The sequence below is a fragment of the Austrofundulus limnaeus genome, unplaced genomic scaffold, assembly GCF_001266775.1.
Source record: "Austrofundulus limnaeus strain Quisiro unplaced genomic scaffold, Austrofundulus_limnaeus-1.0 Scaffold627, whole genome shotgun sequence".
Classification (NCBI taxonomy): domain Eukaryota; kingdom Metazoa; phylum Chordata; class Actinopteri; order Cyprinodontiformes; family Rivulidae; genus Austrofundulus; species Austrofundulus limnaeus.
The window spans coordinates 23005-40623 of record NW_013953029.1 but is presented as its reverse complement, the minus strand read 5'-3'; the positions used below and the strand labels follow the sequence as shown (position 1 = coordinate 40623).

The 17619-nt window shown below is 40.1% G+C and overlaps 1 protein-coding gene across 11 annotated transcripts in view; it reads left to right on the top strand.

Moving 5' to 3' along the window:
• The window catches only part of tenm4 (teneurin transmembrane protein 4), a gene marked incomplete in the record, with an annotated part of 177421 nt that overhangs the window by 152076 nt on the left and 7726 nt on the right, over window positions 1–17619 (top strand). For all 11 annotated transcript variants that reach the window (XM_014027265.1, XM_014027266.1, XM_014027267.1 and 8 more), the window contains 3 exon segments: window positions 8068–8364; window positions 9180–10794; window positions 14081–14223. In XM_014027265.1, the coding sequence (XP_013882719.1) occupies window positions 8068–8364; window positions 9180–10794; window positions 14081–14223 (2055 nt within the window).

Genomic DNA, 17619 nt, shown 5'->3' with positions numbered 1-17619 from the left:
ATAATAACGTCTTTAAGCAAAGAGAGTAATCAACTTGAGTTTAAAAATATTGTAACCTTGGTGAGTGCACCACTAAGAGGAGTCCAGGAAGAATGGCCAACACTTTCATAGCCCCCCACCCCACCCACACACACACACGTGGACACAGGTATGTTTGTTTTTCTATCCTCAGAGGGACTTTGCATTGACTTCCATTCATTTACCAGTTATTTCTACAGCCTTACCCTGACCCTTAAACCTAACCTCACCTGAGCTTAATCCTAGCCAAAACTCAATTCACACATTAGTCCTAAACCAAATCCCTGACCCAACAATGGTCTTTTCCCTAATCGGTGATTAGTCGACTAAAAAGAATTCAAAGTTAGAAAAAAAAATGACGCATCGACTATTAAATTATTGATGTTTTTAATAGTTGACATAATCATGACTAGTCGACTAATCGTGGCAGCCCTAGGCGTTAGTCCCCCTAAGGAACAGCAGGTCCTAAACAGACTGTGTACCAGGAAAATGGTCAGAAGTTGCACGCACTATTTGGAATTAGTACAACCACATAAAAATAAATGGAAAACGTTTTATCAACACAGTTAGAGACTAAATATAGAGCCTTTTGTGTTTACAAATGAATAAAAAAAGCATTTTACCAATTTAATTTTATACACTGACAAATTTCATTTTACAAATTGACAAATTTCATTTTACAAATTGTTGTTTTTTTCCTTGCAGAGCTTTGTAGTGTGAAGTTGTTATGATCCCAACCAAAACATATTCAAACCTCTTTGTAGTAAAAACCCCACCTCAAACTCTTTCAGTGGAACGAGCACTTTGTTTCTCATTTATTTCTTATTTGGTAGTTGCTTTGGACCCAAGACTTTTTGTAGATTTTTATTTTATTTTATTTTTTTCAAGCACAACGTCGCCTCGTACACAACAAGCACACAGAGAAGTTGTCTGTCTGGGTCACCAAACATTCAAACAGGCTGCCGTAGCAAACCTCTGATCCTGCCCACGTTGAAGATGCAGTCTGCAGTGGAAATTCAAGCCGGGAAGACGAGTGCCAACTGTACTGTACTGTGTAATGAAAAAAAAACATAAATGAACTCTGCAGAGAAGCAGTTACAACTTTCAGACTGGATAAGCACCATTGCAAGGCTGCAGAACAGATCTGCACTCTGAAGAACAAGCTGCTGACACAAAAACCCACTTGTTTTCTTACCAGAGCCTCTTAAGCAAATTTTAATATTAAAGTTTTCTCCATGAGCTCGGCGCGACAAACGGTCTTTTAATGGCCACAGGAGCAAACACAGTAATCACACCCCATGCTTGGTGTGTGTCTGTTCGTGTGTCTGCGCTGTCAATATCTCATGAATCACTGGATGGATTTTAATGAAACTTTCAGAGAAGAATCACATCTACAGCTGATTAACTTTGGATGTCGGCACGGCTCGAGATGTCCAGCACAGCAGCGCTAGTTAGCCTAGTTTACACAACGCTGGTTTTGAGTGAAAACGTAGCTTCTCTGCTGCTTCACAATTACTATTCTTGTTTCCTCTGAAACCAGAAGATTCTGAGTCGAGGACTCGCACTGGAGAGTTTTCAAACCCTCCTCTGTTGAAATCAAGTGTGTGATAGGGCTGCACGATATTAGGAAAACTCGCGACATGCGATAACAGTGCTTAAGATTGCGATGACGACAGCATGAATTTTTTTAAAAATATGAAGAGATCCATCCAACTGGCCAATTATGTTGAAGAAATTTATAAGCCAGGTTAGTTACTGATTTTAAAAGCACTACACCATTTTCTTAGTTTCCCTTTTTAGGTATTGACTGTTATAATTTATTGTTTAACTATTGTTACGTCTTGATTAAAATTAGGGCCGCAACTAACGATTATTTTAATAATCAAGTAATCTGTCGATTATTTTTTCGATTAATCTATTAATCGGCCAAATCAATAAAACACTTAATTTATATCTACTTATATTCATGTAATTAAGTTAACTCCTTAAGGATACAAGTTATTGATTGAGTTAATCTGAAGTTGATTTATCTTATAGATTGATTAACAATTGATAAGCAGCTATTTTCTTAAAAACCGGAGTTTTCTCTTGAATCAAGAGGGTCTTTCTCCATAAAATGAAGGATTTTTTTATAATCTCCTGAATTAAAAAAACAGAAGCACATAATACATATTTTAACAATTTATTTTGCCAGCTGTATTAAATACTGACTGAAAAAAATGTGCATTTATCCTACATGAAACATAACAGAAATTTAATAGGTTGCTGAATGAGGAAAATAGATTAAAAGAATAAAATGATTTTTAGATGTAAAACTATTATAAATTCATCATAATTAGAATTTATTTACATTTAACATTTTTTTCTCTAATTCTTTACTTTTTGCTTCATTCTTGTTGGTTCTGTCTGACTAAAACATTGTTCGACCCAGTCAAAGCGGTTCTGTGAAGCAGCGGTTCTGAAGCAAAACGCATTAATTCAAACTTTTGAGCCAATCATTTCTTGCAGTTTATGCAGTTTTTTTGTGAAATGCCCATTGCACCGGCTGTTATTGCAATGACGATAAATTTTCAGCACGTGCAGCCCTAGTGCTGGCGGCTGCAGTCGGTAGTTTTTCTGCGTTTGTGCATGTAAATGAACAGCTACAATGGCAGAAAGCAGAGTGCTGTTTGTGCTGCTCACTGTTTTTTAGCATGCAGGAGAAACTCATTTTAACAGGCGCTCGTGTAGTCACCATTTTGGATGCAAATTTGTTCATGCTGGAGGCTGAACTGTGTGCACGTACTGAAGCACCAGCCGATCCGTGCTTCCAGATATATGATCATCGCCGTTTGTTCGCCCCCCCTCCATTTCTGTGCACACATTCGTCAGTTAAAGTGCACGCCTCGTCACTCAGCACACATGATAGTTCGGGTCAAAACACAATTATAAAGTGACACTAATGTAGTTCATTATTTCCTTATCTGGCAACCCAGCCTGACGCACACTGCAGCGGATTCAACGAGCACAGTATTACTAATGTAAACTTTTATTTTATTTGAATCTGCATTCTCCACGATCAACATTGAAGAACACAAATGTTTCAGGAGACTGTTCCCGTGTGAACAGTTTAATACTCTTAATTAAAAGGTGACGATGTGCATTACTTTGGGAATGCTAGGCATGCATTTATTCATGTTTGCTTATTTATGCGCTTAGTTACTTACTGACATGTGCGTGACACATTTCCCAACAACAATAAAAATAAAACTAATTCCCCTCCTGCACAGTGCCACTAGAATATTGGTTAATGTGGCTAACATCAGTGTGTTTGCCTTTCTCCCCGTCTCTGTGCTCACAACGCTGTACGCTGTGATTTAATACTCCCGTTACGGCTTTTCTCATTTATCAGCTATCAGAATGAGCTTGAAATAGTAGCTAAAACATGTCTGTTCGCTAAACGAAACCCAGCTGTTAAGTTCCCAGACATTTCCTAAAGCTGCTGCTTTGCATATGTAAATCCTGGCTTTTTAATGCTGAGTGACAAATATCACCCTGCATACGTTAAAGACAACTCTGCTGTAATGTTCACTGCATTTATTCATCTAATTACCATTTTGGGGGGGGGATAAAAGTGGTAGAACAGAGCATTAGGATTAGATTACAGTAACCACATGCACTTTGCAGAGTTGGAAGATTGAGACGTAGTTGAGTGAAACCTGCAAGTAGGGCTGCCACTATTAGTCGACGACTAATCGATTATTAAAATAATCGATGACTAATTTAATAATCGATTAATCGTTTTCTTTTTTTTCGTTCTTTACTTTGTTTTTCTCTCCAAACTGCTTTGACACTTTCCACTGCCACGTCTGCCTTTCTGTCCTTGACACACATGCACAGTAGTGGTAACTGGGGTAGGCCGTGGACGTCACAAGACATTATACAGACAGGCTCTGGTATCATGGCTACCTGACAACAGAGCTCAAAGTGTGGGATCATTTTAAAAAAATGAAAGAGAAACCTGTGCAATATCTGCAGAGCAGAACTCGCCTTCCACAGCAATTATTTTTAGTTAGCATATAGCTAAAATCTAACCATGGTTATATAATAGCAGCTGCATTCTGGCGTGATAAGCTCTATGTTTTATATTCAATGAACGTATGATCCGATTAGTCGACTAATCGAAAAAATTATCGGTGATTAATCGATTATATAAATAATCGTTTGTGGCAGTCCTACCTGCAAGCTGTGATATTCAAAAATTGGCTGTTTGAAACACTGTTGCAAACACTCAAATCGTACAGCAGAAACCAAAAATAGTAAACTGATAAAACTATGAAAAAAGGTGGGTCTGTGATGGACTGATGATCTGTCTGTGCTCTGCATCTCGCCCAGTGACTAATGGACGTTATAACTCTAAAATTGTCTTTACTAACCTGCAGATCCTTAAAGTCTTAAAAGGCATTGAATTCATCAAGCCAAAAATAAGGCCTTAATTAGCCTTAAAATGTCTTAAATCAATCTTTCAGACATCTTGAAAGTGTTAACACATTGTAAATAGGATGATTGTAATTCACCTCAAATATTAAAATAATTGGTAAAAATTTATTTTAAATATTCACATGCAGACATTCCCCTTTGACATCACTTCCTGTTATTTCACATGCAAATATCTCTGCTCATCTGAGCAACGTGAAATTTGTTTTGTAATATGTTAATGCTGTCTTTCCAAACATGCATTCACTTTTCTTAGAAAAAAGTGATGTCACGGGCACTTTAAGGTTTCATCTACAGCAAATTGGGGTTAAGACCCCGCTGTGGGTCCTAAAACTCCACATTTTGGGTTGTTAGAGTGTTTCTGCTATAGTTAGATATGGATAAAAACAATTGGTCTATTAGCAATGTTTGAATAATTCAACCAAAAATACTTTGATTCACGAGTTTCTGCCAGTTTTTATTTAATTTTTTCGTCATTTGTGTTTATTATGAAATCGGTCTTAAATTTAATTTCACTTGGCATTAAAAAGTCTTAAAAAGTCTTAAAATTTAACCTGCTTTAAACTGAACCCTGAACAGTTACGTGGACTTATACTAATAACTTTGCACAGAAAATGTAGTTACACACAAAATATCAACAGGTGTGACGATTATCCAGTGTGAAGCATTTGAAATAACCTAGTTAATAAATCTGTTAACAGATAAAGACGAAACGTGTCGTGCTTGTATTGTTCTTCTTGATCACATAAAGAAAATAGTGACTTGAGTTAAGTTGTCTGCTCCGTTTTCCTGGGAGGCAGCCCAGCTAATAGTGAGGTGCCACTTTGTCTGTCATTGGTTGTTCATTTAATGGCCTCGTCGTCCCTTTTTTGGAAGCGAAAGCGTCTAATGTATGTTACAGACAATGGCCCCAGGGGTGAGATGGGAAATGGGAGCAGCCCCTAATGGTGAGAACAGAAGGGCTGGATAGAGCTGGAATCATTGAGCGACCTTGAGTGACATGTCAAGTGATATTACGTGGGTGGCTGGGTGAGAGTGTGGTGGCTGGGGGGGGCGGGTAGGCAGTGTGGTGTTGGAATACAAAAACAAAGATGCAGCTCTGGCTTCACAGGTCTTTCATGGGCGTTGTTGTGAGTGGAAGAAGACAGAGGAAAGCAGATTGCTCCTGTCTGAGTTCCAGTTTGACTCCCTGCCTGACTTCTTTACACAGTACTACACGTACTACTACACTACACGCACTGATTGTGCTGCTTTTTACTTTTCGACAGTAAAACAAGTCAATTACAGTCTGCTTTTGTTCCTCAGTAGACATCCTTAGATTTGCTTCACCTCCCAGCAACCTTTCATCGTTGGTGAGGCACGCTGACTGCATCCCTCCATGATAACAACCCCTCCTCTTAATTTGAGCAGTTTGTTAATTTACTGTAATGAGAAACCCCTCGTGGCTGCCGCTGCACCATGGCAGTGCTCTTTATCCACTTCATCACAGAATACAAAACAGAGACAAAGCTTATATCTGTGCAGCGGCTTATAAAGTAGAGCTGTTTGTTCAGAAAAAAAAAGATGAAAGATGGGAAGAAAACAAGATATGGTGTTTCGTGGCAGTGACAGATGAACAGAGAGAAACAGTCGCTGAAGTGAATTCCTCATAAAAACTGATTAAAGCCGTTTTTGTAGAATGGCAAATTGAGATTGTCACTCGACACAGAAATCTTTGGTATTGATTGGTGGGTGAGTTGTTGCAGTGATGTTTCATGCAGAGAACAGTTTGAAATCTATTGTTGAAGCTCTGCGAAATCCCCCCGTTTTTTTTATTTTATTTTGTTTCCACACTCTGACTTTCTTTGAGACGTTTCCTTTCGACTTGATGTCCAATTTTGAAATTATTCCTCTTGAGTAGGTTTCCATTCTCGTGGGATCCTGAGATCACTGCTGTCGCCTTTTCATCTTCACTGACGCAATGAGACGTTTGCAAACCAAATCCTGGCTTTGTGAAACTTTTATGAACATAAATCAGTCGTCTGCTGACTAAAGCTTTTAAAAAACAGCGATTCTGATATTAAGCACATTCAAAACTACCTACTTAAATCCTGGTAATGTTTTTACCCGCGTCGGCGTATGTGTGTTTGTTTCTACCATTAGCAAACTATCTCATGAACCACTGGACAAATTTTAATTAAACTCGCAGAGAGTAATTATCGGATGCTCATTTGCATCTAATTAACTTTAAGAGTCATTTCAATTCAAGATGGCCACCACAGCTTATCAGCTTTAACCAACACAGAAAAGGCTGTAACTCGTTCCATTTTACGAATATTGAAATAATATTTCACGCAGCAGTAGCTGAGTCGTTTACAACACAAACTCTGAGGGTGAAAACTTTTTATTATCACATGACATTGCACGCAACGTCCTCTTCAAGGTTGGACCAAAATGGCTACAATTTAATGGTATTGTTTCTCAGCATGAGATGATCTTAATCTAAATCTTTGTGGTGAGTAACGTGCAGGGACTGATAGGCCTTTAAAGATTTCAGGGAATTTTTGCACTTATTTAAAATCAAAAATGAGAAAAACTAAAAATAGAAATCAACAGTGGTCGTTCCCGGTGCTGAATTTGCTTATGCCGCGCCGCAAATTCCTGCTGCTCTCGACTCTCGTGGTTTTTACTTAAAGTAATCCTCTCAATTGGATATCAGTGGCATTAATTGCCTCTGGTGTAATTGTCCCTTCACAGATGAAAGACCTAAGCGAGTGTTTCTCAAGGTGAGACGGGGAAAAAAAAGGTGAGTTTTCTCAGCGAGCTCTGCTCGGCCTGCTCAGTGGGATGTTTCAGGAGAGCAGCCAAAAGCAGGTTTCTGACTCACTGATGCTTCGAAACCTTACCTGGCACTTTATTAGGCCAAATAAAAGCATACCTAACTGTGAAGATTAATGAGAGGAAAAACAGCAAATGATAAAAAAAATTAGAGGAATGCTTTAATTATGGTTAAAACCCTGCATCAAAAGGTTTGCCTTCATGATTGTGAACTGTTTCTTCCCAGTTAGAGCTCAGTGAAATCACAAGTCAGGCTTCTCAGCAAGAAGAAGTTATTTTTAATGCCTTTAATGACAGTGGAGAGAACAGATTTATTTGCAGTTTGCAGAAATAGCTGTGTAAGTAGCATGCGATTTATCTGCGTCCAGTATTTCTTTTTAGTAAGTAGTGAAAATGAATTTAATGATTAATATGGTTCTAATGTTTCTTGCATGAATTGGCATACCCTCACTACGCCTGCAGAATCTTTACACAAACAAAGAAGCGTGGCATTTCTTACATTTTCATTACTTCAGCAGCCCCTGCTGTCCTGAGATAGAGCTCCACTGTGGAAATTAAAAGCTATGAAACGAAATAAAGGAAAAAACATAAATAATCACTTTGTGATTAAACGCTTCTGTTGAAGTTCCTCCTCTTTAAAGCCGTGTCCCAGTTCTTCCCCACATCTTTTCAAACTTTTGAAAGCATCTGTTCTTTTCTTTGTGGCGCTGCTTTGTTCCAATTCCGTCTCTTGATTCTGTTCTTCTTCTCCTTTAGGTTCATAATAGGAACCTTCTTTCGCTGGACTTTGATCGAATCACCAGAACTGAGAAAGTCTACGATGATCACAGGAAGTTTACGTTGCGGATCCACTACGATCACGCTGGCCGGCCCACCTTATGGGCACCGAGCAGTCGTCTAAACGGGGTAAATGTCACCTACTCCCCTGGAGGACACGTGGCAGGGATCCAACGAGGGACGATGTCCGTACGCATGGAGTACGACCAGAACGGCAGAATCACGTCTCAGATATTTGCCGACGGTAAATCTTGGAGCTACACTTATCTTGAAAAGGTACGAGCTGCCCGTCGCCTAAATAAGTGGTTTGAATACGAAAATGCAATAAAGACTGTAGAAATACAGTCAGCGTGTTTGTTTAAGAAAGCCGGTGGCAGAGTTTAGATGAGAATTCAAAAATTAACTTGCGAATCTCCAGCCAGGTTTGTGCTGCACACACCATAAAACTCGAGCAGAAATATCAGCTAAAACATAATTAAAAGTGTCGGGTGCGCCGCAGACACTGTTCTTTGTTACCCTAGTCTGACAGCAAAGTTCAACCAGAAATAGCTCTTGATGAAAAGAACAGCGTGCAACGTCGCTTTCTGCTCACTAATTGAAGGCATGACTGTGGGGGAAGGCAAAGAGCTGTTATTCTCTGGCTTAGAAATTTATGATAAAAATGGCAGGAAGTCACCTTTTTAACAATCGAACCTAAGTTTTTTTTTTTTTCTTTTCAGTAATCTGGTGAGATAACCTCACTGCTGTTTTAACAATGTCATTTATAGGTTCAATGAACTTGCTTGCTTGTTTAAAATGTCATTTTCTTGTATTAGTTACTGTAACAGATCTTATGGCCGGTTGGTTGAGAAGCTTTATCCAAGATTTTTAAAATCTTTGAAAATTTCAAAGTTAAAGAAAAATAAATACTTCCACTTGAATCCTAGAGAATTTAATCTGATCTAATGCAAGTTTTTATGTTAAAAAAATGTTAAGGTTTCGTGTTTTTTGTGTATGTTACACACTGTTTTACATCTCTTTTCAACCCGCACCATCAACTTTATCTTTACAGGAAAGCTTTTGATCAGAATCTTTTCCTCTTCTCTTTACAGTCTATGGTTCTGCTGCTCTACAGTCAGAGACAGTACATCTTTGAATTCGACAAAAATGACCGTCTCAGTTCTGTGACCATGCCCAACGTAGCACGGCATACCTTAGAGACTTCCCGCTCCATCGGCTACTACAGAAACACCTATCGACCCCCGGAAGGCAACGCTTCGGTGCTCCAAGACTACAGCGAGGATGGTCAGCTGCTTCAGACCACCCACCTGGGCACAGGCCGCAGGGTGATCTACAAATACGGGAAGCTTTCGAAGCTGCTGGAGATCCTTTACGACACCACGCGCATCGGGTTCTCCTACGACGAGGTGGCAGGAATGCTGAAGACCGTCAACCTGCAGAGCGAAGGCTTCACCTGCACGATCCGCTACCGCCAGATCGGTCCGCTGATTGACCGACAGATCTTCCGATTCAGCGAGGAGGGCATGGTCAACGCCAGATTCGACTACGTCTATGACAACAGTTTCCGAGTCACCAGCATGCAGGCGGTCATCAACGAAACCCCACTGCCGATCGACTTGTATCGCTACGATGACGTGTCAGGCAAAACAGAGCAGTTTGGCAAGTTTGGAGTAATCTATTACGACATAAACCAGATTATAACCACAGCAGTCATGACCCACACGAAACACTTTGATGCCTACGGGCGAGTGAAGGAGGTCCAGTACGAGATTTTTCGTTCCCTCATGTACTGGATGATGGTGCAGTATGACAATATGGGGCGGGTGGTGGCCAAGGAGCTCAAAGTGGGACCTTATGCCAACACCACACGCTACACCTACGAGTACGACGCCGACGGTCAACTCCAGGTGGTCTCCATCAACGATAAGCCCTTATGGAGGTACAGCTATGACCTGAATGGCAACTTGCACCTCCTCAGCCCCGGAAACAGTTTACGACTCACGCCGCTACGTTACGATCTCAGAGACCGCATCACCCGTTTGGGAGACGTCCAGTACAGGATGGACGAGGACGGTTTCCTCAAGCAGAGAGGGAACGACTACTTTGAGTACAACTCTGCTGGCCTGTTAATAAAGGTGTACAACAAAGTCAGCGGATGGAGTATCAAATACCGCTACGACGGCCTGGGCAGGAGGGTGTCCAGCAGGAGCAACGTCGGCCACCACCTGCAGTTCTTCTACGCCGACTTGTCCAGCCCCACTCGGATCACCCACATGTACAACCACTCCAGCTCTGAGATCGCCTCACTGTACTACGACCTTCAGGGTCACCTGTTCGCCATGGAGTTGAGCAGCGGGGACGAGTTTTACGTGGCGTGCGACAACATCGGCACGCCTCTGGCTGTGTTCAGCGGCTCAGGCCTCATGATCAAGCAGATCCTCCACACAGCATTTGGAGAGGTTTACCTCGACACCAACCCCAGCTTCCAGCTCATTATCGGCTACCAGGGAGGGCTGTATGAGCCTCTTAGTAAACTGGTCCACATGGGCCGACGGGATTATGATGTCCTTGCCGGCCGTTGGACAACACCGGACCATGACATTTGGAAACGTCTGAACAGCAACCACATTGTTCCTTTCAACGTGTACATGTTTAAGAATAACAATCCTCTCAGCAATAATGAGGAGACAAAGTGCTACATGACAGGTAAGTTCTCCCATTACGTGCAGAATTCCAATTTTAAGATCATTAATTTTGAGGGGAAAAGAAACAGAAACATAACCTCCTCAAATCGGCTATAGTGCAGGCCTGTCATAATAAGGTATAACAACAAATAATAATTTAAAGCATTACGTATCTGGATGCAAAAATAATCCCATTTAATTCCTGTTCAGACGTTATTGGAAGCTTTTATGGAGGTTTTTCTTTCACATATAAGAAGAAAACTTGAGATGTTTTTTTTTTTTTGCAATATTGATTTTCACTCGTATGAAAATACATTTGAAAAAAAGATTTACGTATTTTTAGAAGTGGTTTTAAAACACCAATTATTTGCTGCTTTTAGTAACTTTCACATAAACGAAACATAAATCGCTATTCGGCACAAACAGATGAGATCCCCATTAATAGTTCATACTCAAAACATGTATTTCTGCTAAATATTGTCAAAGTATGTAAAAGTAGCTTTTAAAAATAATCAATCTTTTTCTTGCATATTTATAAATGTGTATAGCACATTTATAAATATGCCACAAAACCTGTCAGTAATGAATATAACTCATTAAAGCTGTGCAGCAAGAGGAAGAAAACCAAAACCCCAGCCCCAATTTATTTTTGTCTAAAAATGACTGCAGAAAATAATATCTGCCTTTTCCTGTTTATATATTTTTATTCAAAAAATAAGCCTCGGTTGAAAAAAAAAAACTTCTCCAAAATTGAATTGGAAAGCACTGCACCCAGTAGATTTTTTAAAAGCTTCCTCACTGAGTCTGTGTCTTAGTGTGCACGTGCATGCATTTACGTGTGCGCACATGCCCAGTGGCCATCATTTTGAAAGTGCTCAAAGGGAGCGGCGCTTTGTGGCAGAGCCCTCTCTGTTGTTGAACACTCGGCTGTTTCCCAGAAACGCTCTGTGTTCTTTGTGGGGAGAAGGTAAACGGCAGCGAGAGCACCACGGTGGGGAAGGAGAGCACAATGGATCCACAGAAACTCTAGCCAGGACAGCTTGTATCAACCTCGGTTGTTGGAAAGGCTAAATCACATTGTTATTGATGCTCTGTAAATGCTTTGTAGTTAAAGCAAATTGGTCTCGCTCAAACCTTATTCATAAATTTGTAAATTTATTCTCCGCATTGTCTTATATTAACTCAATAGCACATATGCCACGGACGTCCGATTCTAGCACTTGCGCATTCCTTTGCCACGCGCCGGTCTTCCCGTTCGCAGGAAACACTGTGTTAGCGAAAGATTTTTTCACCCGACAACGACTCTTAATGATCTCCACTGTACAGAATTAACATATTACATGTACCAACATTAACACAGGAGACGTACAGGTCCAACCAAGTGGGAAAAAAAATCACTCCAAAGTGGATTAAAGCCATAAAAACAAAGGAAAGACGTTCCTGTTTATGGTTCCAGAATTTAGCCTTTTTCGCTTCCGTGGCTGCTTGTTCTGTGAATTTTACACGTAGAGCTGTGACACTTATATTGTTGGAAAGAGCAGAGTCTGGGCTTTAAATTGATGGGTTACTTGTATGGTTTGGATCGTTTTCCCCAAAGTTGGTGAACTGAAAACAATGATTATCAGGCAGAGGTTCTTCTTGCTCTCGGTGCTCGGGGGGCTCGTCGCTCGGGTTTAGTCTACGCTATAATGTACACTCTAACAAGTTTTTACTTTTGCATAAAACTCATGACAAAGTTGCCTAAAAACGTTTCATACACTGTATAACACAAACGTACACACACGCACACAAACACACAACTGCCTTTGTACCGGCTGCTGTTAGCTTCCTGCTAGCTGTGAGGTGGTTTTTCCTCTCGTCTTGACAGTAAAAGGGGATAAATGTACATTTTTTTGTAACCTCCGTCTTCTCATTTCTGATGCTGGCTCTTAAATATCCTCAGGTTAGAAATGCTGATTATAAAACGCGAGCGTGAGATTTTATAGCTAAGTTTTCCCTGTAATGCTATGATCCACTGCTGTCACCTTTACTCCTCTAGAGGAAAATGGAGAAAAACTAACTACTCGATCGTACCTGCTGGTTAATTGACACAACAGCACACAACAGAACTCAGGTTTTATACCAGTAGCTCACAGATGCTTTAACTTTTGTGACTTTTTCACGGACTAGTTCTAGGAGCTATCGCTAAAAACAAAGGCAGTAAGCAGGGAGTGGAAGGGAGGAGCGTGGCAAGAATTTTACTGGAAATACGTCATTAATGACCGTGGCATATAGGCTATTATACATAGTAAGACTGGAATAATGTGCTTTTTTGTACATTTTATCTTATTTTTTTCCATGTTTACATGTAGACAGTAGAAGTAAAATCAGCCCTTGTGTTCACATTCAGCCTTCAACGTCTTTGTGTTCAATAAAGCCATTTAACTGTCCTCCAATCAGAGCAGCGTTCAGCCTTACGCTCCACTATCAAGGGGCTTTGAATGCTAAACAGACTGGTAGGTGTTCTGCAGTGGCTCTGCCTCAATTGTGATTGATGGCACTGACATTTAAATCCCATTCACCAAATTACTGGGGGTCCTTTCATTGTCCTCAAACACATTCTTGTTTAAAGAAGCTTTGTCAGGTGCCACAATGTGGCAGTGCCAATCTGTGACACCACCACCCCGCCCCCGGCCCCCCTCTCTTCCTCCCCCCAAACACACACCTTTAGTGTCAAAGTAATGATTCTGCTGTCCATAAACAAGAGCCCGAGACAAATAGCTCGGATTGATCAGGTTTTGAATCCTGACATGTTTCGGCCCTTTTTTCTGTGATCCTGAAAATTATTGACAGTAAACAGCAGCTGCGCATTCAGCCGCAGTGTCCGTGGCTGCTTTGAGATGCATCTCAAACATGTCACTTTTGTCTCCCAGCAATCTCATTAGAGGAAAAATGACTGCGGAGGAAGCCGTTGTATATTAAAAACATCTTCTGTTGGTCTCCTGTGACATGAAGTCACAGTAAATAATTAGCAGCCATGACTTTTTCGATGTCGTTTCCAGGCTTCAGCCGGGTGACATCTGCAGGAGTGAACATGAATCATCAACACCATCTTAAGTGTTTAGGAAAGCTCATTCAGTCTTACAAACAAATCAAGTGTTCTGCCTGACTGAGTATTTCCAGAGGAAGGCCACTTAACCACCAAATGTCAACTGCTCAGATTTAATAAATGAATCATTGATCTTGTCTGCAGTTTGTCTGAATGTGTTTGTTAGATGGGTATACCTAGCAACCATCCATGTTTCACTATTTTAACCCCTTCCCTACAGATGTGAACAGCTGGTTGGTGACATTTGGTTTCCAGCTGTACAATGTGATCCCTGGCTATCGTAAACCCAACACAGAGGCCATGGAGCCATCCTACGAGTTGATCCGCACCCAGATCAAGACCCAGGAGTGGGACAGCACAAAGGTGGTCACTCTCATATTTACGCTCTTTTTTTCTGCTTCTATCCCTTTGCTTTTCCCCCCCACCATTAGGAAATAGGCATGCTTTGTGTAGCCAGATTCCCAGAGGAGGTGCCAGCAATCAGGCTGAACACGGCCCAGTGAGCCAAGTCTCTGCCCCTCATCCCCATCTTGGGGAATGGGGTCAGGCTAAACAGCTCTTGTAATTGTCCTGCCATTAGGGAAATTCACTCTTCATTTTCCTCTACCACTGGCCATTGATTTCATCTCAGTTTTACACCATTGGCCAAGGTCTGAGAAGCAGTAGACATGCTCTGACTCTCACTTGTATCAGCCCTTTTAAGTTGCCCCCAACTCACCTGAATTATTGAAGAGGCCACTGTTGTTTTCATGGGTTTCGGTTACAGCGAGACAAGTGAATGGCACCTATCAAGGGGGTAGATATACTGTATGTTGTCTGACACTCACGCATTAGGCTGCTACTTTAACACCAAGGCTCACTGTTTTGTTTTGTTTTTTTTTTTCAAAAAATGTGTTCTTATTTGTAAATCTAAAAGCTGCTGGGAAAAATATAATCAAAAATAATGAGTGTCTGACCAACCAAACATAATGAGCACAACCAACTAAATACCTAAATATAATATGAGTTTCATACCTTGACTCCTGATGAATACTAGACTAAACTAGAGAAATTGCATTTCCTGCTAAAATGCTAGTCCGAAGGCTGATTGCTGAAAGATTTAGCTGAAAACTAGTTTAATGCAAGTTTAATGGAAACATGAAAGAAGCATAACGTCCTTAAACTTGCAGAAAAAAGTTGATAGAAGCACAAAAAAATTGAATTTAGCAGAAGCAGAAAGGAGCAGAATTACAGCTTAAATAGCAGAAAAAAGGTAAAATTAGCATAACAATAAGCTAAATGTATCAGTCACAAGTTGAAATTAACACCCAGATGGTAAAAGTATTAGATTAGCAGAAAAAAAAGCACAAAAATACAAAAAAAAAGTGAAAATTTGTTGAAAAAAATAGATAAAACAGCCAAAACTTGCAGTAAAGCAGCTATAATGTAGCTGGAAATTATTTAATTAGCATAAGGAAGCAATTTAGCAGAAATGAGTTGTAATAGTGACAAAAATGTGTATTTAGTTTTAAAAAGCTAACTTTAGCTATTAACAGCTGAATATTATCAAAAATTGCAGCAAATAGCTGAATATAGCAGAAAGCAACTGAAGAAGCATAAACAGCTTAAATCAGCAGAAAGAAGTACAAAAAAGTAGAAAATAGCAGGAGAATCGCAGAAAGAAGCAGAATTATAGCTAAAATAGCAGGAAAAAAATACTAAAATTAGCAAAATGTAGCTAAAATGAGCACAAAGAAGATTAAAAGAGCAGAACCCGAACAAAAGGTATCAGGAGCTGCAAAGATTTAGAAATATTTTGAAGGACTTTAAGGATGTTGAAAACAGTTGTATTCATTTAAAATGGGGACATATTTGGCTGAAAAAGTGAAATAGCTAAAAAAGTATAAATAGTGGAAAAAACAAAAGTCATAGCCAGAATGTCCTAAAGGAGCTGAACGTTTAGATATATGAATTGTTGAAATAGCACAAAAATTGCAGAACAAGATATGTGCCAAAAAAATGTACAGAAGACAAAATGCTTAATAGTGATGAATGCTATGAAGTGTTCACACAATTACTTGTGCTTTTCTGTGTTATTCTTGTAAAAATTGTGTTGATTTTATGGATGCTGGATCCAAAAGCATTGGATTTTACTGTCATTAGCCAATATTCTGCGATTATTTAGTTTTATTTCAAATATTTAATAGAGCTCCTTTAAGCGTGCCTGTACCTGCTCTCCACAGTGCATTACATAAAGGAAAATCTGTGTTACTTGGCAAATCAAAAACGTGGTTAATTACGCAGAAAATTAAATGCTGTTGAATCTGCACAGAAATTTTACACTTTATGTCATGTAAAAGCGTAAAGGTAGAAATCCCAGTTACGTCCTCGTGCAGCGCGCCTGCTTTGGAAGGATTACTGCCAAAGCTCCTGGGACTGACTCATCCGTGCTGGCAAGCCACAGAGATGTCTGAACTCACCAAAGGTTTCAGCCTACAAAGGAGATGCAACATGGCAAATATTTCATTGAAGTCAAACAAGCATTCCAGCTATTTTTAGTTTGGATTTTTCAGAACATGCTTGATATAATAGAGCTGTTATAAAGAGAGAGAAAAAAATCTAAAGCTGTCTCTTTCATATTGTTAGCTGTTAGAAAGGAAAATATACATGTCTTTCAGTCGTATTGTTTTGACTTTAAATATGACCTGATTTAAGTGACTCACTGTGTGATGGGTCAGATTTGAATTTTATTTGAAATATTGTCCATTAAATAACCTTTTTTTAACACCAGTTTAAAGGAAAGCACTCTTGGCAGGCCTAAAACTAAATTAGTCATATCTAAGGGCTCTGTCTGAAGCATAAAATGGGAGTTGTTTGTTTTGAAATACCCATGACAGATTTCAGTAAATCCAAAAAAAAAAAAAAAAAAGTTTTAATCAAGGCTTTGATTAGTGAGTTTACACTTGATTTGAAGGTTTGTGAGAACGTTTTGCCTTCAGAAGCCCTCTGCAGCAGGTGTGTATGAAGAAAATAATAATTATGCATTGCTGTGCCTTATGAAATTTTTATCTACAATTCCTCCCTCAGAAATAACGTTCTGAGGCGGTTAATGCCGTGTGGAGTCCTGCTGAAAATGGCCGGATCAACGGAGTAAAGTACAGGGTTCCTTTGCAAATCAATATAACTCTAAAATTCCATGTTTTATATCTCTGCCTTGGAGTTTCATTTTCTTCAGAAGAAAAAGAATACCTTATTTTCTATACCTTGTCTATTTAAGTTTCTGTTTTGACATGCTACTCAATCCACACACAGATTGAAAAATGCTGTGAGGGGGCTAGACAGATGAGCCCCCTGTGATGTGCAAGGCTTGATTTCTCATTCAGGGTTTTGCTGGAGGCTGATTGCACCCCCCTGCTGTGTGAATGATGCCACTCTTGAAGTTTCCCAAGAGGCTGTTTCAGAGAAGCAGGGGACATTGCACTCTGCCCTCCCATACACACACACACACACCGCCCCTGGAACAGCTGACCGGGTCACACGCTGGCATGGTAAACAAACATGGAGTGGCACTGTGTGAAGACCCCCCACCCCCAGGGTATGGCTCTCAAGGAGCCCCTCAGCACATCTGCACCCCTCTCCTTCATATGTCTCGTTTTCATCCAGGATCAGATGCGGTGTCACGTCAAAGAACAATCAGACTTTTTCCACTGTAGAGTGCTCTACCACCAACACACACACACACACACACACACACACACACACACACACACACACACACAC